We start from the raw sequence: 26,855 nt of genomic DNA on the forward strand, positions 1-26,855 counted from the left end.
CCTTCCCCCAACTGGCCAGCAGCCCGCAAACTGTCTCCCCTCCACAGGAAGAATCAAAATCACCTACTGTTATATAACAATCGCAGTTGCAATTCTGTTGAATTGAGTAAGGAAGATTCTGTTCTATGATCTAAAATTAATAATTCCACAACCAACAACTTAAAGCATTTTAGGCGTTTACACAATAATAATTAGCAGGGTATGTTCTGGGGCTGGGCTATCTGATGGACAGCCACTAGTTACATGCAGCTGTTTGAATTTAAACCTAGATTAATCAAAGTTAAATAAAATGATGAATGCTATTGTTGGTCACAGCACCCCCATTTCAAGAGCTTGACAGCCACATGTGGTGGCTAGTGGCTCCACTACTGCATGGCAGGGATACTGACCGTTTCCATCACCGCAGAACATTCTATTACAGAGCCGTGCCCGATGGCAGTGGGTCTCAACCCACAGAGACGTCAGAATCACCAGAGGGCTTGCTAAAACACAGACGGAGGGGTATCCCGGAGTTTCTGATTTAGTAGGTTTGGGGTAAAGCCTGAGACTCTGAATTTCCAACAACTTCCCAGGGGATGCCGATGTTGCTGGTCTGGGAACCCTATTTTGGCTCAGAAAACTTTTAATTCATTGGCAGCATCACGATTATCAATCCAACACATATGTCCCTTACCCCATGCGATAATGCAATGAGTATAATAATCAATCTGATCCAAATGAAGATGCCTCTTGAGCCTGGGGAATTGATGACACGTGAAACAAATGATACTCTAGGTAGCCTAACACGTTCAACGTGGATGCCACAATCAAACCCTTTCTAGTCAACTTCTGCTTCCCCACACAGGATTTTATGGTGAGATCACTATTGCTTAAGATGGACAACTTTCCAGAGGAGAAAAGCCTTGAATTCCCTAGCACACTGAATTAAGTCACTCAGTGGCAAATTCATCACGACCAAGGGTAGTCACACAAAGAGACGTCACCTGCTCTACTGCTCGGCTTCAAAACACTGAGCCCTAACGGCAGGATGCTGGGTGGTAGTGATGGTACAGACAGATCGGCTTGGGTGCAGCTGATTTGGGGGCTTTTTGAGCAAAAGCATCTTGTGGCCCTTGAGGCAAAAAAAAAAAAACAAAACGAAGCTGTAAGGAGCGACAGACTCTGGGAGCAGCAGGCACCACGCAAAAACATAAGGACAGGAGCTCTGCCTGGGTGCAGCCCACGGGAGGGTCAGGGGATCACACTTTGGTCTTTAGAGCCATATGGTTACCAGCGACAGCCAGGTCCTCTTCAGCTCCAGAAGGGCAGCACTAGAGCCTGCACCATGCTAACGCACACCCACGGCTGCCAGGAAGCCAGAAGCTGCTCCAAACACATGGCGCTTTCCCTCTGCAGCACAGGCATGAAATCTGGAGGTGACCTCCACCCACCATCTCCACCAAACTTCTGGGGAGGTGGGGGCTGCACTACACCCAACTGTTTTTGAAGGAGCACCAAAGGATGTTTTTAGAGCTGGTGATTCCTGAGCTAGGGCTGGCCCAGGGCATGAAAGCCAGGGGACCCAGCCTCTTTGAAACAAGTGAAGTGACAGCTCAGCCTCTGCCTCCAGTGATGGATTGTGAATTACAGCAAGGGAATGAAGAGGAGGACTTAAGGCAGGTACTTCGTGGGAGGCAACTGCTCACAGCCAGGGCCAGGACAGCAGGTGGCACAGGGGCATGCTCGCCCTTCTGCTGCAATGGAGGCAACGCTACTGTCTCGTGCCCATTTCCAGGAAGCAAAAGTGCCACCAATCCTCAGAGTCCCCAAAGAAACCACACAGAATGAGTCACAGCAAAATGAAACCGAGTAGCATTGCTTCTAAAAACCTGACATACTGCTATTTTTAAAAAAAAAAAAAGAAAAAAAAAAAAGGAAGTTTTTGTCTGTTGTCATAACAAATGAAAATGCCTGGGCAGATGTTCACAATGTCATATATTTCTACAGCTTTTTTTATAAAGCATAGAAGGATAGAGGATGGTAGAGGATATTAAAATTAGCTTGTTATTTAGATAACTTAGTATGTTACATTACTACAAACAAGTTACTAGAAAAAATACTAAAAACATGAGAATAGGTGAAAACGAGTGAGATTCTTCATTATATATATGGGAGGGGGGACGGACCATTTATGAGAAAATGGTGAAAGCAAACATTTCCTTGCCCTAGCATTTGATGAATATGATACTGAAAAACAAGTGTCCCCCTTTGGCCTGAATAAAGTAAGCGAGGAAAAAACCAAATTAGCAGAAACTAGATGAAATATGACATGGGGCATCCGTGGTTCAAGTAAAGGCACAGCCTTTTTAATCTCTAGCTGTAATAACTGGAGAACATGAGTCCATTCATAGCACAGAGGTGGTGTCTAGACTAATTACATACATGCCAATTCTTTCAGCAAATCATAGTTCTCAATGCCATTTTAATGATTATACATAAAGAAGAATCTTCTCACTCTCGCGTAGGAATAATTACACTCTTCAGCACTTTACATGCCAAAAAAAAAAAAAGGTCATTTGTAGTTATAGTGATTAATTACCTTTGTTTTCTGGCCAAAAACACAAGGTGGATAATAATGAACTAATTACATATTACCACAAGAGTCTGACGTTCAAAAGTATACTAATGATAACTGTCTTCACAGATTTTATGGGATTTCCCCCAAAGCAGCTATTAAAGCAGTGAATTACAGTAGTTCCAGGTTATTTAAAAACATAAAGTTTATGAAACGGTAAAGCAAATTCTCATTTAAAAGGTTCTACATGTTCCTCAAGGTAAACATAAAACAGCAATGTATCTCAGCATCTACCCCAAGAAAGGCCAACATCCTCCAATTATTAGCTTTATAAATAACAATGGTAATGTACTTTTGGTTAATAAACAACAAGTATTTACTGAGGACCTGTGCCCCAAAAGCACACACTCACTCTATGCTATCATGAGCCACCTCAGGATTCTATAGCCTAAGTCATTTTAGTAAACAAAAAAATCCCCTGGCTTAACTCACTGCAACACAATGGTCCTACTCTTTCAGCAGCAATGTGAAAAATCAGTTACGTGAAAATTAGAGGAAAAAAAGGCATAAGCAAGTGATAAGGTCGTTTTAGAGTATAAAGCCAAACATGCAAAAATATACGTTCCTGAGCTATAAAAAATATGTATGCATAACCAAACGAATTCCTAAAAAGCTGACAAGTATGGATTTCTTCTCCTCTGAGGATATAAAAATTAGTTAATGCCTGAATCCTGTGTTAACTCCCAAAGAATCTTCAGGAGGATGTATGAACTCTAAAATCTTGCAGGAACACCGCTTCTAAATTGCACTCCAGTTCTGATGTGCAGCCCCTCCAGCTAAGCCATACATCAATAAAGAGCTTTAATTGGGGAGCTGGGAGGGAGAAGCAGCACTGAGAGGAAAGGAAATGGCATTCAGTGGCCTGGGGAGGAAGTGACATCCAGCGAAGGGTAAGAAAAGGAAGGGTAGGAAAAATGCCTAGACAATTCCAAAATACTGGAAAGAGAGAGGAGAATATGGAAAAAAAAAAAAAAAAAAAAAAAACACCTTCAATCCATCAATGGAGAAAAGCAGGCTCAGTGTTATAAAAGGAGTGATCCAGGCTCTTTTATATGAGTACATGCCTTTACTATGTATAATATATATGGATGTATATCTACACATAAGCCTCGATTGTTAACATTACAAGGTAGACAGTAAGCAAGTCACATTCTGTCTTGCACTCTTTTATATGCACAAAGGAAAAGCACGTTTTGTCATCAGTTTCTGTCGTCTTTCACAATTAAGAATTAATCTAGGCTGGGTGCAGTGGCTCACACCTGTAATCCCAGCACTTTAAAGAGGCCGAGGTGGGTGGATTGCTTGAGCCCAGGAGTTTCCCACCAGCCTGGGCAACAGGGCGAAACCCCACCTCTACAAAAAAATTAGCTTTGCATGGTGGTGCACGCCTGTAGTCCTAGCTACCCAGGAGGCTGAGATGGGAAGATCACTTGAGCCTGGAGGTTAAGGCTACAGTGAGCTGAGATTGCACCACTGCACTCCAGCCTGGGCAACAAAGTGAGACCCTGTCTCAAAAAAAAAAAAAAAAGGAATTAATCCATCAAATCCATCAAGAGGCCACAACTGGACTGCTTCTCTTCCTACCGGCCCTTATGTTTAGGGTCACTGCATGAGGAGGGCAGGAAGGGGAGGGAAAGGAAGAGGCCCAGGGCTAGGAAAATCCACCAAATCCACATGGGAGCTTTGATCATTCTCTTCGAACTAACACTACTATGGCTTTTAACCTTAGGAATTCTCCCGTTCTTCAATTGGAAGGAGTAAGGATCCAGAGCTACAGGAACGCTTCGTCCATGGACTTCCTAGACTGACCTAACGGGACATCAAGTGCACACACAGATCACTTGCAGAGGCAGCAGGGGACACGGCGGAGCAGCCACTTGGAAGCCGTACAGAAAGCTCTGTCGCCTCCTCATTCTGGTCACTTAACCACTTTACACCTGTCTCCTCCACGTGATACAGAGTGGGGGTTCAACAAATTCACTCTTTTCTCTTTCACTTCCTGCTGAAGTTATTATATAGGTGTTGTTCTTGATGGTCCCACAGCCTGTGGGGTGCCTTGTATTTCTTTCCACACAGTACTGGTTCAGTTGGATGAAAAGGAGGGCTTCACAGAGAAAGATAAGCATTCATCTCAACTTTCTGAATAGGATAAGCCAAATTCAGAGAGAGGGGTAGGAACATCAGTTTTTTTAAAAAAAAATCAGGTGACTAGAACAAAGAATAGATAGGCAGGGGAAAAAAGCTAAAGAAACAGCAAAAAATTAGACAAAAGACGGTTCAGACTGAAAACAGCAAAACGCAAGGTCAATGAGTTTGTTAACTGGTTATCAATTGTATTTGAGTGGTTTTGGTCTACGAGGCTGACTGACGAACAGAAAGAAAAATAGAAATGGGAGAGGTATTCCATTAAAAAAAAAAAAAAAAACTGCATATTCCCATATGCCCACACACATGTCCTGTTCAACCCTGGGAGCTACAGGATTACAAATTCTTATTTAACAAAATGTAAATTTAAGCAGATTAATAAGGTGGCACTGATCAACATTTTTTAAAAAGTCATCAAGAATGAGTTATGTGATGCATTAAAAATCATCTAAAGTTTTATACAAATCTCCAAGGAGCATCTCCTTTAAGAAATAGCATCATTAGGCCGAGGCAGGCAGATTGCTTGAGGCCAGGAGTTCAAGACCAGCCTGGCCAACATGGTGAAACCCGTCTCTACTAAAAACAAAAACTAGCTGGGCATGACAGTACACACCTGTAGTCCCAGCTACTAGGGAGGCTGAGGCAGAAGAATCGCTTGAACTCAGGAGATGGAGGTTGCCGTGAGCCGAAATCACGCCACCGCATTCCAACCTGGGTGACAGAGTGAGACCCTGTCTCAAACAAACAAACAAAAAAATAGTATCCCTATGTCCACACTGCATGCAAACATACTAGTGTTATCTTCATCCTATTCTGGAGTTTCTAAAGCTGAGCTGCGTGGACCTCTAAAGAATTCATGGATGAACACAATGGGATCCACAAGCCTCTGCTGGAATTACAACCATCACGTGCACTTCTCTAGGGATCGGGGTTGTAGTTTTCACTCTATTATTTAAAAAGATCAGTGACTTAAGAAAAGTTAAGAAGACTGGGCACAGGGGCTCACAGTGGCCTGTATTTCTGGTACTTTTGGAGGCCAAAGCAGGAAGACCACTTGAGCCCAGGAGTTTGAGTCCAGCCTGGGCAAATTAGCCAGGCGTGGTGGTGCACATCTATCTAGGAGCCTTGCTTGAGCCCAGGAGTTTCAGGTTACAGTGAGCTAGGACTGTGCCACTGTACTCCAACCTGGGTGATAAAAACACTCTCTCTAAAAAATAAAAACATAAAAAAAGAGAAGAGATACTCTACAAGAACGTATGTACCTAAGTATCGCACCTCTTAGTATATCTCGTCTATCATTCTGCACACATACTCAAATGTACACACACATCAAGTGATTTAGGAGAGAGTACATCAACTGAAAATCTATGTATAATATTTTGCTATTAAATCAATTCTGTTTGATAAACGTTCTATCATCAATAGCAATAGAAACCTTTTTCAGGATCAGCCCCGCACATGGGCTAATGATGAGTTGGGAAGTGACAGGCTTACACTCCCCCGTCTTATTTTCTCCACAGCCTGCCACCGTTCTGAAGTTCTCACGATTGGGGTGGTTCCATTTAAAAATATATTGTGGAGGAATTAGCACGTTAGCTGGCTTCCACTTAGCACAAAACAGGACCTCTAGAAAAAGGATTCTAGAACAGGTACATTTTGGTTGGTGGGGCTGACAACAAAAGGAATGGGGGTGGGGGGTGGCCACAGTCTACAAGCTGAGGACAGAAAAGATGCCACCGGGAGGACACGTCTTCGACTTCATTCGCTGGCCTTGGCTGCATTGGTTCTGGGTCCCTGGGTCAACAGACCCTCCCATAGCATAATCTCAGGTGCTCACTCAGTAAAGCCGAAAAATAGCAACACGTGCCCAACTGCCAGTGATTTTTTATAGTAACCTGACTACCGGTACCATCAGCTACATATTGTTTAATTAATAGCTGTTAGACTCAAAGATACTATGTATATTTTTTTAACTCTCATCTTTTAATGATGGCACAGAAGCAAACTGATAAATGTGCAGTAATTTAAAAAATAAGTTATTGATCAAAGCCTCTGTATTATAAATACATTTACACTCTGTTAAAATGCAAACAGCAAGTTGTTTTGATACTGTCACAAGATAAATTCATGACACAGAGACCATTTATTTTACATATTCCCCCCTCATGGTTTAATTTCATACAAGCCATGCACAAGAACTTTTGCATAAAGCATGACAAATAATCTATGAAGGAGGGAATAACTACAGACTTAAGAACAGCAAGGTCTGAGAAGAGCGGTGAAGGTCGTCCTCAGGAATTCAGACAGTTAATTTTTCTCAATCATCCCAACAATCTATTATGTCCGTATAAAAAGGTTTCAAAGTATTATGCTTTTTAAAAACTGCTAAATTTTCATTATAATTGGATCTACAAATTTTAAGAATGCAGTATTTTCATGTGAAATATGCTGCTTAATTTGTTTCTAATACGACTTATGGTAGATAATCAATATATACATCTGCATAAAATTTAAAAGTATTAAATTCTATGTACTTAGAATATTATCTTTGATAAATAAATTATTGAAACCACCAAAGAAGGTATCTTAGTATTTCTTGTTTGCTATAATTCTAAATTCATACATAAGCTATAACTAATAGGAAATAGTGTATATTAAAAAAAAAACCCATTTTGCCTTTATAAAACTTAGGTTTACTACCTGCCTAGCCATTTCCTATGCATTAAATGACGAGATATGGTCACAGTGAGGACCTGAAATTGTAGGCAAAACTGCCAATACCTCAGGAAAAGGTTTTACATGGCAGTTAAAAGTTAAAAGTATAAAACTAAACAATTACATTCAGAGACCCACACTTTTGAAAGGTTTTACACAGATGTCGGCTTCTCAATGTTTGCACAGAGCAAACAGATATCCTTGGTTATTTTTTTGCACAAAATGATGAACGTCTAATCCTCAACACACATGGGTCGCAAAATTAAAAAAAAAAACAAAAAACTACTGTCACATTTAAGCCCATCATTCCTTAGCTCTATGATTGTAAAGATGAGAGGGCCATCATTTACTGGACATAAGGTCATCTATCTTTTTTTTTTTTTTTTTGAGATAGGGTCTTGCCCTGTCACCCAGGCTGGAGTGCAGTAGTAGCTTGCAATGTTTACGTATGGGTTTTGCTGTTGGAATAAAATTATTTTTAAAACTTAAGGAAAACTTCACTTAAAGACGTAATGCCCAGAGCTTGTTTTATCACTGGTACAGAATGCAATTCATTTCCTGTTGTACATTCATTTCATATTCTCCCCAACACAATGGAATTGAGCAGTATACGAATCAGCATAAACATGCATGCACAAAATAAACATTTTCTTGATTTTTACAGTTATTTTTGAATTAAAATCTGGTTACATAAATACTTCAAACTTTCTTCCACAGATTTAAAAAAAAAATCTCATATATGCCCAATACAAAATACTATGGAAAGCAGTATAATTCTTTCAATGTAAGGATATTGGAGGAAAAGAAATGTTTCTAATTTGAGAAAGTAGCCATAATAAATACTAAAAAATGATACGTGAAACTGGATTATTTTCATGGTAGAAGAACAAAAAACACAGCGTACCTCCTTCTATAAGGATTTACCTTAAATGTGGTAAAAAACTGCACTGTGTAAGCAGCAATAGCAACATGCCCTGTGGTGCAGGGCTGGAGCGCCTGCACAAAATTTATTCTCACCACAAACTTGGTTTCTAATCTTTAGGTACAAAACCTGGAGGAGACATATGTGTCTCAACAGTGACCTCTAGTGGACAAGTCTTAAAATGGTTGTCCCCGAAAGAAACTCCTTTTTAAAAACAAAAAACAAGTAGGAAAGCATTTACAAAGCTCACCCTTCCAAACACCATAAGACCTGGGGATTGGATTAAGGAGCAGACTAACAAAGATTCAGCTGACAGTGGCTTGAAAGGGAGGGTAACCACAGAGGCCAGAGGCAGGAAGGAAAAGCAAAGAAACACAGGAAGATGACCTTCGGCATTATTGCTGCCTTCCCACGCATCTGAGTGGTCGTGATACCAGTTTCCCCGGCTGCGAGTCCTTTGTGTCCCTGAGTAACACATCACAGGCCATCATTCCTTGGCTCTATGATTGTAAAGATGACATGGCCATCATTTACTGGACATAAGGTCACATACCTTTTTTTTTTTTTTTTTTTTTTGAGATAGGGTCTTGCCCTGTCACCCAGGCTGGAGTGCAGTAGTATAATCACAGCTCACTGCAACCTCAAACTCCTGGGTTGAAGTGATCCTCGCACTACAGCCTCCAGAGTAGCTGAGATGCCTGGCTCTTTTTTTTTTTTTTTAAGAGACGGGGTCTTGCTATGTTGCCCAGGCTGAAGGTCATGTATCTTTAGAGCATCACGCTCTACCATGTTTGAAATGAGCACACAATGAGTAAGAAACAGAAGTCTGTGGCGGCCACATCTACTCAAGTCCCTATACCAGTTAATCCCAAAGAAACCATCTGATCCCAATGTTCTCCACTTTCTCTCCAGCCAGCAGTTTCCTCTCTGCCCTTCCCTGTCATTCACATACCTCCTGGGAGCAATGAACACTCGGTTTATACAGGTAATTACTGGGAAGCGACTAAGTGCCCAGTCACAGGCATTGAGGAATAGTATGACATGATCCCTGCTTCCACAAAAGCTGACCATCTATTTGGAGAGAGAAAAAACACAAAGCAAGAGAAGGACAGGGAATGCCTTGCTGGAGTTAAAGAGTGTACATGCAAGACAGTTTGGGGAGGAAAGGCTTCAGATGGGCCAGAACAGCCAGGGGGCTCCCAGGGGAGGATGGGGAGAGGCTGGTAGGGAGGAGAAGGGAGGAGGAAAGGAAGGTAGGAGTAGACCCTAGGCCCAGAGGCAGGGCTATGGGGAGACAGAAGATGATCCATCTTCCTAGAGCAGCATATGAAGAGGAGAGGCTGGCATGGGATGTGGGGCAGATTAGGGCAGTTTCTGAAAGGCAGAGAGAGACAGTGAGCACATGAGAGCGAGCCAGCCTTCTGCCAGGTGCATACTGCATCACACGCAAGTGCTCAAAGAAAGCATTGTTTCTGAAAGGATCTTTAATCTGAAACTCTTCCCATTGGGCCAGAATGGCTATACATTCTGACTTTGCCAATGACTTTGTTGCATTCAAAGTCAGTATCTGCCCATTCATGGCAAAAAGGCAGAAGAAAAAAATTCACTTGCAACTATTCTTCCCGTCTCCTTAAATACATCATGCATATATACATATCTAGGAAAGTTGCTACAGACAGATTAAGTCCCCCGCTGACTTCAAAAACCCATCAACGCTGCCCCAAGCTCCCAGGTTTAAATTCAAATACTGTCACCATAATAGTCTTGGAGCATTAACAGCAATTAGCTTGACAATACATAAATATTTTTATGAACTGCAGTGTTTAAAAGTTCAGGAATTTCTGCTCCCAGATTCTTGAGGAATTTCAGAATCACAGATCCCACTTTCAGCTTCCTCGTCGCCTCGCTTTTACTGCCCTGGGTGGACACGTCGAGGCCAAAACCACTGGCAAGAAAAGGGAAGTCAACCGCGTGCCACACTGTTTCAATAACTCTGTAGATCTTAAGTCAGTGGAGTCAACAGTGTCCCCAAATCAATGTCCCAGTTTGAGTAAACCATTCATTCCTTCCATGAGTACATAAGTGGAAATGTCAGACAACGGTGTAATTGGCATACTAAGACAAAAACATGAATACTTTTGCAAGATAAAAGCAGCGCCGGGTGAGGGGGTGGGGGAGTTATCTTTTGAGTCCCTGTGGTTTTAATGTGGCGTTGTCAGCTGGTCCCTATTAAAAACAACAGAAAGTGAAAGACACTGATTACCATAAAAAGTGACAGCAGGGTGTGCCTAGCCACTTACATTTAATGCATATTTATATTTCCATCAAATGGACATATTTACTATAAACACTTGAAAAACCATAGCAAAGTCATTCATTTAAATGCCAGAAAAATAGTAAAGGATGCTAATTTGACCTTACTGAAACAGATCGGGTGTCAGTGACACTACTCAGGATGGCTTGAAACAGAATTTACCAAGACCATTAATTAGAGTTTACTGGATTAAGTCAAGAGTGTCTCAAATGGAGTGAAGAAAAGGAAAAAAAAAAAAACTGGCAAGGCAGAAATATAAAGTTTGGATTCTTTCACAGTCAGTCTCCCGAATGGCCAACACAATGTAACTCCACATATAAATATGCCCCTCTAAATTAACCTAATATTATAATGCCTGGAGGAAGAAACTGATTCATTGACTCCTGAGATTTCTATCTTTGTGAAGATGTAAAAAGAAATAAACTACAGCGATCTGAAAGATGTTTTTAAAGAGATCAATGAATGACATAATAGAAATAAAGGTTTTGCTTTCTTTCTGTTGGAGACAGGGTCTCCCTCTGTCGCCCAGGCTGCAGTGCAGGGTCGTCATTATGGCTCATTGCACCTCGACCTACTAGGCTCAGCCTCTTGAGTAGCTGGGACCACAGGTGCTGGGCCCACTATGGACATAGTGGCTAATTTTTTGATTTTTGGTAGAGATCGGGGCCTCAGTATGTTGCCTTGGCTGGTCTCAAACTCCTAGGCTCAAGCAATCCTCCTACCTCAGCCTTCCTAAGTGCTGGGATTACAGGCATCAGTCACTGATCCTGGCCAGTTTTGCTTTCTTGTGTAAACTGGTTTGCACAAGATAAGCAAAACAAGGTATCATTGTTGTAACAATATAAGCTTCGCAATTAAGAAATACTTTAATAAACTATACAACAGAGCATGTCAGTTATTACTGCTCACAAATCTTGGGGGATTTAGGAATCATGTGGTCCACCCTTCAAAACAAACCACGAATCCCTTCTGAACTGAGAATCGGGTCTCTGTGGACCACGGGACCATTTCCTAGAAAAACAATGGAACCGGCAATAAATTACCTATTACAACAATGACCACACATGCCTTGCAGGTCTCACTTTTGACTTCTGTGGCCACCACTACTTAAGTGTGACAATTGTGCCGTCACTCTGCCTTTGCCTTACAAATACGCGCTTTGGCTAACAACGAACTAATCCGCTTGTTTCTTGCGCATGAGGGGACCTCGCTGCCACTCTTAATTGTCAATAATCAACAGCTCTGTGACATTGCTTCAAGCTGTATATAATGCACATACACACATAAATTCACGACACAAATCCCTCAACATGACATTCTGCTCAATTTCACTGGACTCGGAAAGCTCCTTCACAAATTCTTGCCACATGATTAGAAAATCATTCAAGTCTGCAAGAAAAATGGCAAGCAAAAAGAACTGACAGTCATTAGGAATGGGAAAGGAGCGTGGGTCCCCATCACTAAAATCTTTAAAGCCACAGCTCTATGAAGAAAATGGCCCATCATACACACAAGATAGTCATATAAAAATAGGCATTCATCCTACTGTATGCTAAGCAGATACTTCTACTGTGGGGCTCTATGGATGCCCAGCAGAATTTTTCTTTTGGGGAAGCCAGACTCAAAAATTTGAAAAATGCAGATGTAAAGGTTTATCATGTATACAATCTTGCATCTTTTCCCCCATCAAGCAGGGACGGAAAGTGTATTGAACAGTTAAATCTTTTCCTTTTGAGGAGGAAATATAAATGAAAACAAAGAACTCGTTCTAATAATTTCAAGTTTTCAATGCTTTCAAGTAAGTTTTGCTCATGAAATGCTCACCAATGGTCTGGCAGTTCAGGTCAGCATAGCATTCACCATCTCTGAATGGAACCACTTCCAGAGCAACAATGTCATTTTTTTTCTCTTTGGTTTATAAACATGATAAGAAAGAATGTCTAGGCCAGGCGCCATGGGTCATGCCTGTAATCCCAGCACTTTGGGAGGCCACGGCAGGAGGATCGCTTGAGCCCAGGAAAGACCAACCTGGATAACACAACAAGGCCCTGTCTCAAAAAAAAGAAAAGAATCTTCAAAGTAGAGCTAACTACAAAAGGACAAGATACAGGATGACAATATTCCCATCTTAGTGTCACCAAAATAAACTAAAGTTTCTGCAAATAATCATTTGTCATGAGTTTCTTAGCAGGAAACAGTAACAGACTCAGCAGTGCCATAGGATTACCTAAATGTCAGAAACTGTAACAAATGAGAAACATCACTTACTTGTTAGCTTGTTATGGCTGAGGACCAGTTGTGTGATATGGGATAAGGTAACTAAAAAGAAAAAAAAACAACAAAAAACAGTCAGTAAATGTATCACTGTATCCGGATTCTACCTATACTCCTACAAAGCAAACAGCAAAGTTATTTTCACAGGTTGAAGCATTATCGCTCACCAAAATAGAAGCTAGGATTCATGTAACACGATCTGTTCAATGTTAAACCAAAGGAAGAAAAGGCATGCAACTAACGGTGCAATTAGCTCAGCAAGTTAGAGCTAATGAGATTAATGTCATAGAATCCAACATAACGAGGGCCAGTTAGCTCTGCGTGGCGCCCGGGCCTGCTTGCCCAGCCGTTAGTGATCCATTTCAATTATCTGTGCCAGTCAGAAAGACCAGCCAAGGGGGCAGAGGTGCACAGGGGCCTTACCTTGTGCTAAAAAATTTTAATTATTATTATTTTTGAAGCCACTTCATCCAAACAGAAACTTTATCTAGCAGAAGGCTGCCAGTGTTATTGCTTCAGCTATGTTCCGTGCCCATCCAGAAATTCTCCTCCATGCTATCAGATGATAGGAGTTAAAACCCTTCACAATTTCTTCTAAACATATTTTGGTTGACATTTCAAAGCACTGATTTGAAATGCAGATGGCTCTCCAGCTTCAAACATTATCATGGCGGTTTAATCTGCTCAGTAAGATTAGGTTTGCTTAAAAAATGGTTTTTCTAACTATAAATAAAGAAAATATATACAGAGGCACAAAAGTAAAACAGAGAAATGATCTGCCGTCTACTCTGGGGTCTAAAACTTTACTGCATGTGTCAGCATTTACACACATATGCATATACACGTGTGTGTGTGTGTGTGTAAATTTTTCCAATTTTTTTTTTTTGAGACAGGGTCTCACTCTGTTGCCCAGGTTGGAGTACAGTGGCACGATCTCAGCTCACTGTAACCTCTGCCTCCCAGGTTCAAATGATTCTCCTGCCTCAGCCTCCCGTGTAGCTGAGACCACAGGCGCATGCCACCATGCCCGGCTAATTTTATATTTTTTGTAGAGATGTGGTTCTCGTTATTTTGCCCAGGGTGGTCTCAAACTCCCGGTCTCAAGTAATTCTCCCACCTTAGCCTCCCAAAGTGCTGGGATTACAGGCATCAGCCACTGTGTCCAGCCTCCAATATTATTTCTATAAGAACATTCTATTAATGCAGTAGAGGTTTTTCCTTAAATGGATAAGACAAAAATTTTTCTTAGGAAGGGTCTCGATGTTGGGGCTCCGCATGCTTTGAAGAAAATATGCATCACTTCTACTGACCACAACTTTTGCATTTTTTTTTTTGAGACTGAGTCTCACTCTGTCGCTAGTTTGCAATACAGCGGCGCAATCTCAGCTCACTGCAATTTCTGCCTCCCAAGTTCAAGCGATTCTCCTGCCTCAGCCTCCACAGTAGCTAGGACTACAGGTGCGTGCCACCATGCCCAGCTAATTTCTGTATTTTTAGTACAGATGGGGTTTCACCATGTTGGCCAGGATGGTATCCATCCCTTGACCTCATGATCCGCCCACCTTGGCCTCCCAAAGTGCTGGGATTACAGGCGTGTGCCACCGAGTCCGGCCGCATGTTTGTTTGTTTTTTTTTTTCAAACCACTGCAAACTTATAGAGAAGTTCAAAATGCAATACAAAAACCTGTTTTCCCAGCTTGAACCACTGAGATTAAGCTACTGGCCTGATGCCCCATAAACTCTATGGTATACCTCCTACAAGCAAAAATGTACATAACCACAATACAACCATTAAAATAGTTAACCCAGTACATCTGGGTTAACTAATCCTAGCCCCCATTCAAGTTTCTCCAAATGTCCCAATCATTTATTTTAGGGAAGAAATAGGATCTGGTTGAGAATTCACGCTGCAGGTAGCTGTCAGGTCTTTGTCGTCTCCTCTAAGCTGAGAATTTCTCTTTCCTTGACTTTCATGACCTTGGCAATTGTGAAGATTGCAGGGGCAATTGTTTTGTATTATGTCCCTCTATGCAGAATTTTTTTTTTTTTTAACATGACCTTGCTCTGTTGCCCAGGCTGGGGTGCAGTGGTGCAATTACAGCTCATTGTAGCCTCAGCGTCCCAGGCTCAAGCAATCCCCCCACCTCAGTCTCCCAAGCAGCTGAGACTACAGGCTCACAGCACCATGCTTGCTTGATTTAAATTTTTTTATTTTATTATTTTTTTTTTTTTAGAAATGAGGTCTCACTCTGTTGCCCAGGCTGGAGATTTGTCATTTGTTGATTCTTGATTCATTCACCTGTATTAGTCCATTGTCACATTGCTATAAAGAAATACCTGAGACTGAGTAATTTATAAGAAAAGAAGTTTATATGGCTTACGGTTCTGCAGGCTGTACAGGAAGCATAGAAGCATCTGATTCTGGGGAGACCTCAGGGAACTTATGGCAGAAGGCAAAGCTGGAGCAGGCATCTTCACATGGGGTAATTAGCCTGTTCTCACACTGCTAGTAAAGACATACCCAAAACTGAGACTGGGTAATTTATAAAGGAAAGAGGTTTAACGGACTCACAGTTCCATTTGGCTGGGAAGCCTCACAATCACGACAGAAGGCAAAGGGGAAGCAAAGGCACATCTTACATGGCAGCAGGTAAGAAAGTTTATGCAGGGGAACTCCCCTTCATAAAACCATTCCACCTCGTGAGACTTATTCACTATAACAAGAACAGCATGGGAAAGCCCCATCCCCGTGATTCAGTTACCGACCAGGTCCCTCCCATGACAGGTAGGAATTATGGGAGCTATAATTCAAGATGAGATTTGGATGAGGACACAGCCAAACCATATCACATGGCCAGGGCAGGAGGAAGTGGGGGGTTGGGGGGAGGTACCACACACTCTTTAACAACTAGATCTCATGAGAACTCTATCACTATACAGTACAAAGGTGGTGTGATGGTTAATACTGAGTGTCAACTTGATTGGATTGAAGGATGCAAAGTATTGATCCTAGGTGTTTCTGTGGGGGTGTTGCCAAAAGAGATTAACATTTGAGTCAGTGGGCTGGGAAAGGCAGACTCACCCTTAATTTTGGGTGGGCACAATCTAATCAGCTGCCAGCATGGTCAGGACATAAAGCAGGCAGAAAAAGGCTAAACTCTCTTAGCCTCTGAAAAGGCTAAACTGGCTTAGTCTCCCAGCCTACATCTTTCTCCTGTGCTGGATGCTTGCTGCCCTCGAATGTTGGACTCCAAGTTCTTCACCTTTGGAACTTGGACTGGCTTTCCTTGCTCCTCAGCTTGCAGATGGCCTATTGTGGGACCTTGTGATCGTGTGAGTTAATACTACTTAATAAACTCATTCACTCTCTCACTCTCTATCTCTCTCTCTCTCTCTCTCTCTATATATATATATGATATTAGTTCCTTCCCTGTAGAGAACCCTAATACAGGAGGGATGGTGCCAACCCATTCATGAGAACTTTGCCCCCATGATCCAGTCACCTCCTACCAGGCCCCACCTCCAACAATGGGGATGACAATTCCACGTGAGATTTGGTGGGGACACAGATCCAAACCCTATCAGCATCTTTGGTACGGATATCGCAGAAACACTGTGCTCTTGTCATGGCACCCTACCTAGGACACACGACTTCCATTTATCCCATTGATAAGGATCTTCACTTTGATCGCTGAAGTCTGCCTGGCCTCTCCATTGCCAATGTCTTGTTTTCCCCTCTTGTAATTAGTAAATTTGGGAAAAGGAGGAAGGGTACTTTGACACAATGTCAATATCCTGTTCCTCAACAAACTCTAAACTTATTGTGTCTTTTGGTCCCCAATCAAGGCAACTTCCTCACCCCCCGCCCCCCCACCCCCAACTGGGATATCTGGCAATGTCCAGAGACATTTTGGATTGTAACAACTGTGGCCACTAGAAAATCTAAAATTTCATTGGTGACTGGCATTCTCTGTCTGCTGGATGGCACTAGCGTAAAGCACTGGTATAGTGGATGGAAGCCAGGGATGCTGACACACATCCTACATCACGCAAGGCAGCCCAACCCGTGACAAAGAATCGTCCAGTCCAAAATGTCAACAGCATTGGTGCTGGGAGATCATGGTGTATTTAGTTATACTTGCATGGCTTTGCGGCTTGCTATTTTAGTTGATGGGTTGTAATCTATCATTATTATTTACAGTGATGGTTAAATTGTCCCTGATTTGGCCAGTATGAGTCCATCCAAGCTGGCTTCTTAGTCAACACGCCCCCTCATTCTTGCAGCACTTTCTTGCCTTCTGACACAAGATATTCAGGTTCATCTTGTATTTTTTCTGCCACAGCCCTGGAATCAGCCATTTATCCCATGATCTCTGGTTCCTTTTTGTGGGAAATAATATTTATAAGCCAAAATTCAGGCACTAGATGTGCTCATTGCCATGGGGTGCAGGGGAGTTAGGTACGCTCGGCCCCTCTGAGTGGTCAGAGCTAGGGAATAACACACTCCTAACACCTGTATTGATTTCACTGTCTATTTCTATTTTTAAACACCCTATGTTCACCCCAATGTACCCAATTCCAATACATCTCAGGGCTCATTCTAGTTTTCTCCCTTTCCGTATTTGTAATTCTCTCCTCTAACGACGAGAACTCCGCTTCCATGGTCTTTAAACCATTTACTTATTTAATAAATACCCCTATATAGAGCTGCATAAAACGGTTATCTTACAGTGAAACCGGGACAGCTCTGTGCTCATCTGCAAGGACACCTGGAAGTTTGGTACTGATTCTTAATCAAGATAAGGAGGAGTGGGCCCTCTTAAAGTTAAAAACGTCCCCGGTGGTCCCCAGAGCCAGCTTGCTTAGACCATTCAGGGAGGTGAGGATCGGATCAATGCCTTACACACAGGGCCTGGGTTGGCTTGGTGACTGGCCAAGCACAGAAGACAGCGCTCGATGTTTTTGCCCAGGCTCTCCTGACACCAAGATTCCTTGGACACGTCCTGATGGTTCATAATCTGGAGACAAAATGTGCCCTGTGGAGCCACACCAGTGAGTCTCTTGGGTCACCAATGCTGGCTTGTTCTTTCTTCCTCCAGCTGAACCACCTCCTGTGCTTTTATTAAGTCTTCAGGTGAGCAGAAGCTGTGGAATCTTGCGAGCCCTTTCAATTATCCAACACGTGTTCCACTACGTAGAGCAACCAACCTCCCCATCACCCCTTCCTCCTCACTCTGCCCTGATACTACACTCCATGCCAGGCCACCTCCACCAGGACACCCTCCTCACTCTGCCTGGGCCCCGACTTGTCCAACCCGCATGGCTGCTCTCCTCACCAAGGCGCCAATGCTCCCCCAAAGGCCACCCCTGAAAGCCTGTCTTTTCCTGTCCCACTGATATGGTTAGGCTGTGTCCTCGCCCAAATCTCACCTTGAATTTTAATAATCCCCACAAGTCAAGGGCGGGGCCAGATGGAGATAACTGAATAATGGGGGGTGGTTTACCCATACTGTTTGCGTGACAGTAAATATGTCTCACAGGATCTGATGGTTATATAAACGGGAGTTCCCCTGCACACGCTCTCTTACCTGCCCCCATGTAAGATGTCCCTTTGCTCTGCCTTCGTCTCCTGCCATCATTGTGAGGCCTCTCCAGCCATGTGGAAATGTGAGTCCATTAAACCTCTTTCTTTATAAATTACACAGTCTCAGTATGTCTTTATCAGCAGTGTGAAAACAAACTAATACACCAGTTAATGGCTTTAGGACCGAATTGTTACAGAATGGGACAGAAAGAGGCCAAGGGGAAGACGAAAAGCATTTTTGTGGCTTTTAAACAGAATCCCGATGTTGGTTTCTCACATGATGGTTAAGATGTTATACACTGCAGAAATCTCACACATTTTTATTTCTAAGAGTTCAGATTTTTCTGTCCACCAGACAAAGCATTGCTCTATCCCTGAGATGTATATTCTGACATGAAAAAAATCTTCCCAGAAATCCCTGATAACAAACAAGATTATTAAATAGATTCATAGATGTATCAGTTAAGATTATGCTCAGCTTCATGTAAGAGCAAACCACACTCAACAGGAGTTACACAAAACAGGAGTTTCTCTCTCACAGGCAGTCCAGAGGCCCCTGGTTTCCCGTTACCAAGCCATCCCCTGTGCATGGCTCCCATCTTGCTAGGGACTGTACATTTGGAAATTTTCCCCAAAAAATTCACATACAGAAGCCCTAATCCCCAGTGTATGGTAATGGGAGGTGGGGCCTTTGGGAGGTGATTACGTCATGAGGGTGGAGTCCTCATGAATGAGATTAGTGCCTTCATAAGAGAAGACATGCGAGACACGATCTCTTTCTCCACTGGGTGAGGATACAAGAAGGTGGCCTTCCACAAACCAGTGAGACAGCCCTCACCGGACACAATGCATCTGGCAGTACCTTGATCTTGGATTTTCCAGCCTTCAAAATCACGAATAAAAAATTTCTGTTAAGTTACCCAGTCTATAGTATTTTTGTTATAATGGACAGGGCTGACTAAAACACACCTCATGGTCCAAAATGACAGCCTGAGCTCAGCCATCACATCTACATTCATCTCAGGAAAAAGGAAAGGATCAAGACAGCTTCCTTCTTCAGGATACTTCCAAGAAGTTGTACAAGGTATTTCCGCTTACAAGCAATTAATCAAAATTTAGTAACACAGTGATTCCTAGCTACACGGCTGGCTTCTGAGTGACCACGTGCCAGCTAAAAATTAGAGATTTTATTACCAAGAAAGATGGGTGAGCCGAAACTGGCAGACAATTGGCAGTCTCTCACATCTGCAGACCATCCATCTGAGAGTCACTGAAATCAAAAGAAAACTGAAGGTACTCCCATCTTCCCTTCCTTAATTTCTCCGAAAACAGCACAAGCAACTAATTAGCAAGGAAAAAAAAAAAGGTTGCTCTTCTCAAAAAAGTGCAAAGTTCACAAGCTCAGGTTCACAAGGACAGATTTAATGAGGGAAAACTGGTTCTTTTCAGTCATTTCATTGTGTCCTTTCAACAAACACTTAGGAGAGAAACTAAAAAAGTTCACAAGTTGTGTTTTCTTTTTTTTTTCTTTAATGGAGAAGAGAAATTCAGTAGTTGCTTCACCCGATCACACCACTAGAACGTATTTTTCTTTCTCACTCTTGCCACAGGGCTACATGCTAAAGTAGGTAAGAGGAAGAAAAACAAGAGCAGAAAAGAAAAAGTTAATAAAAGATCTTTGAGAAAAATATTTAGGGCAACAAAGGACTCCAGGTCGGGTCTGCAGGGAAGGCAGTTACGTTGAAAGAATCAACAGACCCCCACAAAGCCCGGACAGGCAAAGACCAAGTGGAGACAGATGTATTTATACAACCAGTCACTCCTTTCCACGCGGGAATGGTGAGTTCATTGTGAGTCTTGTATGGAAACTGCACTGTTAGAAAAGAAGGGAGAAAAGGTCTACCAAAATAGAACGGGTTATTTAAAAGTACAAAAGCTGCCCCCATTGAACATGTCGGGAAAATGGGAGCAGGCTGTACCACTGACCCGCTACCGGTTGCCTTGCTGACCGTAATCACACCTGGTAGATTTTCTGCTGTGTTGATAACATCCTCTAATGCTCCTGCTAACCAGACACCGTTCAGAATGAGCTCCCCCAAAGCAGTGAGAACAAACTGTTATTAAAATTCCTAAAGCAATATTCAACTATGCTTTGCCCGGGCATTTTCAGAGTAGAATACATTTCAAAATTCAACTCAGTAACTAAGAAAATGTGTTGACGTGCACAGTTAAATACTACAGTGCCTTGGTTATCATTCTATCTCTAGTCTCTTTAGGAATGTTATTTAGGTGAACGTTGGATCCGGCCAAACTAAACAGTGGGAAGCAAAATCATTGGGAGGGAAGCATTTGTGGGGTGTGGGGTCAGGGTGAGGTTGCTGGCACTGTACCTGTGATTTATGATTTTTTTATTCTTGAGCCAGGAAGGGAATCAGGAGGAAAATGCTCAAAAGGAACTAGATGGTTCAATAATTTCACAAGAAAGACAATCAAGGCCTCACTCAGGCACTTATTGACTGGATATTTACCGATCACACTCAGAGCGCCGGCTGTCTCTACCCTGGTCTCTTAGAGGCAGCATCGACCACACATCCTGATTAGCCTGGAATGGTCCTGGATTATACCAACTGTCCCTCTTAAAAATGTCCTCGTTTGGAGGATAAGCTACATGATCACTCAACTTACGGAACAGAGAATGTGGACCAACCACCTAACACGCTAGGTACAGAGGTGGATTTACAAGGACAATGGCAGTTCAGAAAGAGATGTTACTTATCGTAGCATGACAAATTGAGAAATGCTTTAGGGTAGAGAGTACACCATGCACCCAGGGGACCTATACAACTCATGGGTGATGGAATCAATCCCAGGTTTATCTGAGCACAGAGATGAAAAACAGGAAGGCATATGATAGGGTATGGCTGTGTCCCCGCCTAAATTTCATGTTGAATTGTAATCCTCTGTGTTGAGGGAGGGACCTGGTGGGAAGTGACTGGATCATGGGGATGGATTCCTCCTTGCCTTTCTCATGATGGTGAGTGAGTTCTCACCAGATCTGGTTGTTTGAAAGTGTGTTAGCACCTCCCTATTTGTTCTCTCTTTCTCCTGCTCCCGTCACGAAGACGTGATTTCTTCCCCTTCACCTTCCACCATGATTATAAGTTTTCTGAAGCCGCCCAGCCATGCTTCCAGGTACAGCCTGTGGAACTGTGAGCCAATTAAACCTCTTTTCTTCAGAAACTACCCAGCCTCAAGTAGTTCTTTATAGCAGTGTGAGAACGTACTAATACAGGATATAACCTGGAAGGAGTGGTCAGTATTTTAATGGAGTAAATTCAGAAAAATCAAAGAACTAGCTGGAGTGCAGTGGCGTGATCTTGCCTCACTGTAACCTCCACCTCCCAGGTTCAAGCAATTCTCATGCCACAGCCTCCTGAGTAGCTGGGGTTGCAAGTGTGCACCACCATACCCAGCTAATTTTTGTATTTTTAGTAGGGACAGGGATTCACCATGTTGGCCAGGCTGGTCTTGAACTCCTGACCTCAGGTGATTTACCTGCCTTGGCCTCCCAAAGTGCTGTGATTACGGGCGTGTGCCACCTGTCAAAAAAAAAAAAAAAAAATCAAAAAACTGGGCAGATGTGGTGGCTCATGCCTGTAATCCCAGCACTTTCGGAGGCCGAGGTGGGCAGACTGCCTGAGCTCAGGAGTTCGAGACTGGCCTGTTCAACATGGTGAAATCCCATCTCTACTGAAGTACAAAAAATTAGTCGGGCATGGTGGTGCATACCTGTAGTCCCAGCTACTCAGGAGGCTGAAGCAGGAGAATTGCTTGAAACCAGGAGGCAGAGGTTGCAGTGACTGACATCACACCACTGCACTCCAGCCTGGGCGACAGAGCGAGACACAGTCTTAAAAAAAAAAAGAAAGAAAAATAAAAAACTAAAACTGCTAGAAAAAGAATCATTATGTCTAGATAACTCATGGAAGCAGGTATCGGTATTTGAAATAGGTCCCGCTTTTTCCTCTTCTTCAGGATAAAGTAGACAATATAAGGAAGGAAAAATAAGTAGGATACAATCCACAGCCCTGTAAGATGACATTACAGACTTGTTCCCAAGGTGGCCCAACATATCACAAAGATGTGGAACTCTGGAACTTGTCTCCATAGTTTTCAATCTGGCATATTAGGAAGCAAATGATTCCTTCAGTAGCACTTCAGAGATGGGAAAAAGTTCTAGTGTCACAGAATGGCACTTACATCCAGAGAGATGAGGGGGAACAAAGCCAGGATGAGACACGGGAAATGAGGACTGAAAACACACAAAATGATACGGAACTTCGAAGTTTCTAAGATCTTCTCATGGGTGAGCACTGGCCATCTTGGACTCTAAATGAAAGGTTCTGTAACGCTGGTCATAAAAACTAGACTGCAATCACCAGTTCAGCTCATAGACTGTGCATCCCGAATGGAAGCCACTAAAAAGGCCTTTGCTATCCGCAAAGGGTTCATCACTTTTTTGTTTGTTTGGAAACAGAGTCTCACTGTCGCAGGCTGGAGTGCAGTGGCACAGTCTCGGCTCACTACAACCTCCACCTCCCGAGTTCAAATGATTCTTCTGCCTCAGCCTCCTGAGTAGCTGGGACTACAGGCACGCACCACCACAACTGGCTAATTTTTGTATTTTTAGTAGAGACAGGGTTTCATTATGTCGCCCAAGCTGGTCTCGAACTCCTGACCTCGTGATCCACCCGCCTCAGCCTCCCAAAGTGCTGGGATTACAGGCATGAGCCACCGTGCCCGGCCAGTGCTTTTTCACACCTCTTGTGGTTTCAAATGTAACATACTGGAAGAACCACCATACCTTCTGGGATATTCAAAGGAGGCCGCCTTGTTTTAGCACTGCAGGCTGCACTATTCCAATTCTGCAAGATTCTACAAATTGCATTGTAGACAGAACCCCTCGGCAGTTGTGCACAGAGACAGCCATGTTAATGCAAATCATCCCAGAGTTCTAGACCACAAAGAATTAACTGGATCTTAACATGTAGCAGGGTGTAAATGGCTTTTCCATTTTGGCTCCCTGGTGGACTAGAAACAGCCACGGCTTTAAATAACCATCATCAGAGGCTCCACAGGAATATGGAAGCTGGCCAGATGTCAGCACCGGGCAGCAATGCTGACCAACTTGAGGTCTGCATCTCCGTGATGCTGCTTAAAATGCCTGTCCATGTCGCATGGCTGAAGTTATTTCACCCTTGGTAGTAGGACACAGATTCTGATCTACTTACGTATGCAGGTTCTGACAATGTATTAAAATGAAGACAGACAATAAAATATTTGATATCAATAAATAATAAAAATATCATATTCATCAACACACTCAGAATCATAAAAAGCTTTCTTCTGAATTTTGTTCATAAGTTAAGACTTTTGAAATATCACTGTGGGATGAAAGCTTTTCCTTATTTCACAACTAATTATTGTGCAGTCATTGGATGGCATTAACAAAACTTGGTGAGCTACAACTACTCTGCAAGCCACTGTACTTCTTTGGTGGGACAGGGATAGAATATGAGTGAGATGCAGCTGCTGCCCTCAATGAGCTTCCTCTGCAATAAGGAGATGAAATAAAACACTAGGATACAATACAGAATGTGATGGTGAATGTTATTTGTCAACTTGACTGGGCTACGAGATACTCACATAGCTGGTAAAATGTTCTTTTCCAGGGTCTGTGAGGGTGTTTCCAGAAGAGATTAGCATTTGAATCAGAGGACTGAGTAAAGAAGACCTACCCTTGCCAATGCAGTTGAGCAATAACCAATTCATTGAGTGCCTCAATAGAATAAAAAGGCAGAGGAAGGGAGAATTCGTGAAGATCCATCTTCTCCTGCCCTCAGACATCAGAGTTCCTGGTTCCTGGACCTTCAGATTCTGGGACTTGCATCATTGACACGCACCCCTCCTGTGACTCTTCAGCCTTTGGCCTTGGACTAAATTACATCACCAACTGTCCAGGTTCTCCAGCTTGCAGACAGCACATCATGGGACTTCTTAGCCTCCATAATCACCTGGGCCAATTTCCATAATAAATCTCCATATATATATAGCCTATGGATTCTGTTTCTCTGGAGAACTCTGACAGGCAGAAGACTTGTACCATAAAAGTAGTAAGCTGCTTTGAAACTCCCATTAAAAGGGAAGTGCCTGAAAATTTTTTTAGGATTAATAAAACCTTCAAGGACCACAGTCCATTTTATTTTATATCTAACTACCTTCCTCCTCTGTCTCTTCCTTTTTCTTTTTGGCTTGTTTGTATTGACTAATTTTTCTAGCATGAACTATTTTATTTGTGTAACACAAAACGTGTGTAGTTTTAGAAATCATGGTTGTAGAATGTTGGAGCCAAAGGAACCCTAGAAATCAAAGAACTTAAGCTCCTCAATTTACAGATAAGAAAACAGTGGGCCAGAGAAGTAAAGGTATTCTTCTAAGATTCCACAGGCCACCAGAATCAGAACAGAGTACAATTAAGGTTTCCAGATTCTAAATCTTGAGCTTCTTCTTTGCAAACTGGAAAAATATTATTGACACCTGGATGGAATGTCCTTTATGACAGCAATTCCAACCATAATAAAAATAATATAAACCTGAACGGAAAATTCCTTCCTATCTAGAATAAAATAAGACACAAAAGCAAAGCAAAGAATGCACAGTTCCTAGGAGATGAGACCTGCCCTGTCATCCCATGAGATCCTGAGAAAGTCACTGGATTGTTCTGGAGCACAAATTTCTTATCTTTAAAATGAAACAAACAAAAGACAGAAAAAAGATTTATATAATGACCACTACATCATTGTGTTGTGCTGAGCACTTTATGTATCTGTTCACTAGAATCAAAAATGTTAAAACAGTCCCGGCGTGGTGGCTCACACCTGTATTTCCAGCACTTTGGGAGGCCAGGGCAGGCGGATCACCTGAGGTCAGGAGCTCGAGACCAGCCTGGCCAATATGGTGAAACCCCATCTCTACTAAAAATACAAAAATTTGCCAAGTGTGGTGGTGGGTGCCGGTAATCCCAGCTAATGGGGAGGCTGAGGCAGCAGAATGGCTTGAACCCAGAGGGCGGTGGTTGCAATGAGCCGAGATCACACCACTGTACCCAAGCCTGGGTGACAGAGTTAGACTCCATTTAAAAAAAAAAAAAAAAAAAGTTAAAACAAAATAAGGTAATAACAAACAACAATAGCTAATGTTTACCAAATGCTTAAAACATGACTGACACAGTTCTAAGAACTTTATCAATTCACCTATTTCTCACAATAACCCTACAAGGCAATAGTAGTATCTTCTTCCCTCTCAATTTTAGATGAGAAAAATGAGACACAAGAGATTATGTAACTTGCCTGTGATTTCAGAACTAGTAAGCAGAGAGAACCCCCTAAAAGCTGTTTCCAAACAAGAAGTTGATTAATTCTGATACTGTTTTACTGGCTAAACAAATATGCCACTTGTTGCATCCACAGTTTGCCAATTGCATGGCATTTTATGATGTTCAAAAGACAAGAAGGAGTTTAAGTACATAGGTTCTTTTTTTTGCCAAAGTTAAGACATGAGCGGTATTAACTGTGCACACTTTACATTTCAGAAAATCGGGTGTATCTTCAACCCCCAGGACCCCTAGAGATAAACAAGCCACCCAGGTGGGGTGCCGGCACCCTCTTCCCAGGGTCTGATGTCAGACGCTTCTCTACGACTCTCCATTCTCCCCGTGGGCAGCAGCTCTCTGCATCCGCCTCAACCTTCCCCCATACTTCTCTCCTGAACCTGGCCCCACATTTCCCTGGGAAAAGTAAACCTCCTTTCCAAGCAGGAGGAGCTGGAATCCTAAACCTGCTGCCTGTACAAAAGCCACATGACTCTTGGAGCTCTAAGAGTTCTAAGTCCCTCAACAGTCACTAAATATTAGAAGACCATGGTGTGCCACCTGCTCTTACCCGAAGGCAAAACATGATTTGGTCTCGTAGGCAGCTCAACCATTATTTTTAACCTTGGATTTTGATTCTCTCCCCACATGTCATCTCTTATCCTGGCCTCCAAGTGTTGCCTTCTCCAATCCTGTAACCAGTCACCTAGATTGACACTGATCATCAACTGGCCCCTAAGTCAAACTTAGGTCTGTTTCTTCTGATCTGCTCCAGGGCCTCGCTAGATCTTCACCGTGTATGATGTCTTTTCTCCCAATCCTGCTCCAGTTCATTCCCTCTGGCTTTCTCTCAACACT

At 42.6% G+C, this 26,855-nt stretch overlaps 1 protein-coding gene across 2 annotated transcripts in view; it reads right to left on the reverse strand.

The window, feature by feature from the left end:
* Positions 1 to 26,855, reverse strand: part of RSU1 (Ras suppressor protein 1) — a 222,012-nt gene that overhangs the window by 173,258 nt on the left and 21,899 nt on the right. Inside the window, exon 3 of one of the 2 annotated variants that reach the window (XM_054503526.2) lies at positions 12,979 to 13,029. The exons of the other annotated variant lie outside the window; for it this stretch is intronic. Within the exon in view, the coding sequence (XP_054359501.1) occupies positions 12,979 to 13,029 (51 nt within the window). The remainder of the gene's footprint in view (positions 1 to 12,978; positions 13,030 to 26,855) is intronic. 2 annotated transcript variants of the gene reach the window in all.

This window comes from Pongo pygmaeus, chromosome 8 (genome assembly GCF_028885625.2).
Source record: "Pongo pygmaeus isolate AG05252 chromosome 8, NHGRI_mPonPyg2-v2.0_pri, whole genome shotgun sequence".
Lineage (NCBI taxonomy): Eukaryota > Metazoa > Chordata > Mammalia > Primates > Hominidae > Pongo > Pongo pygmaeus.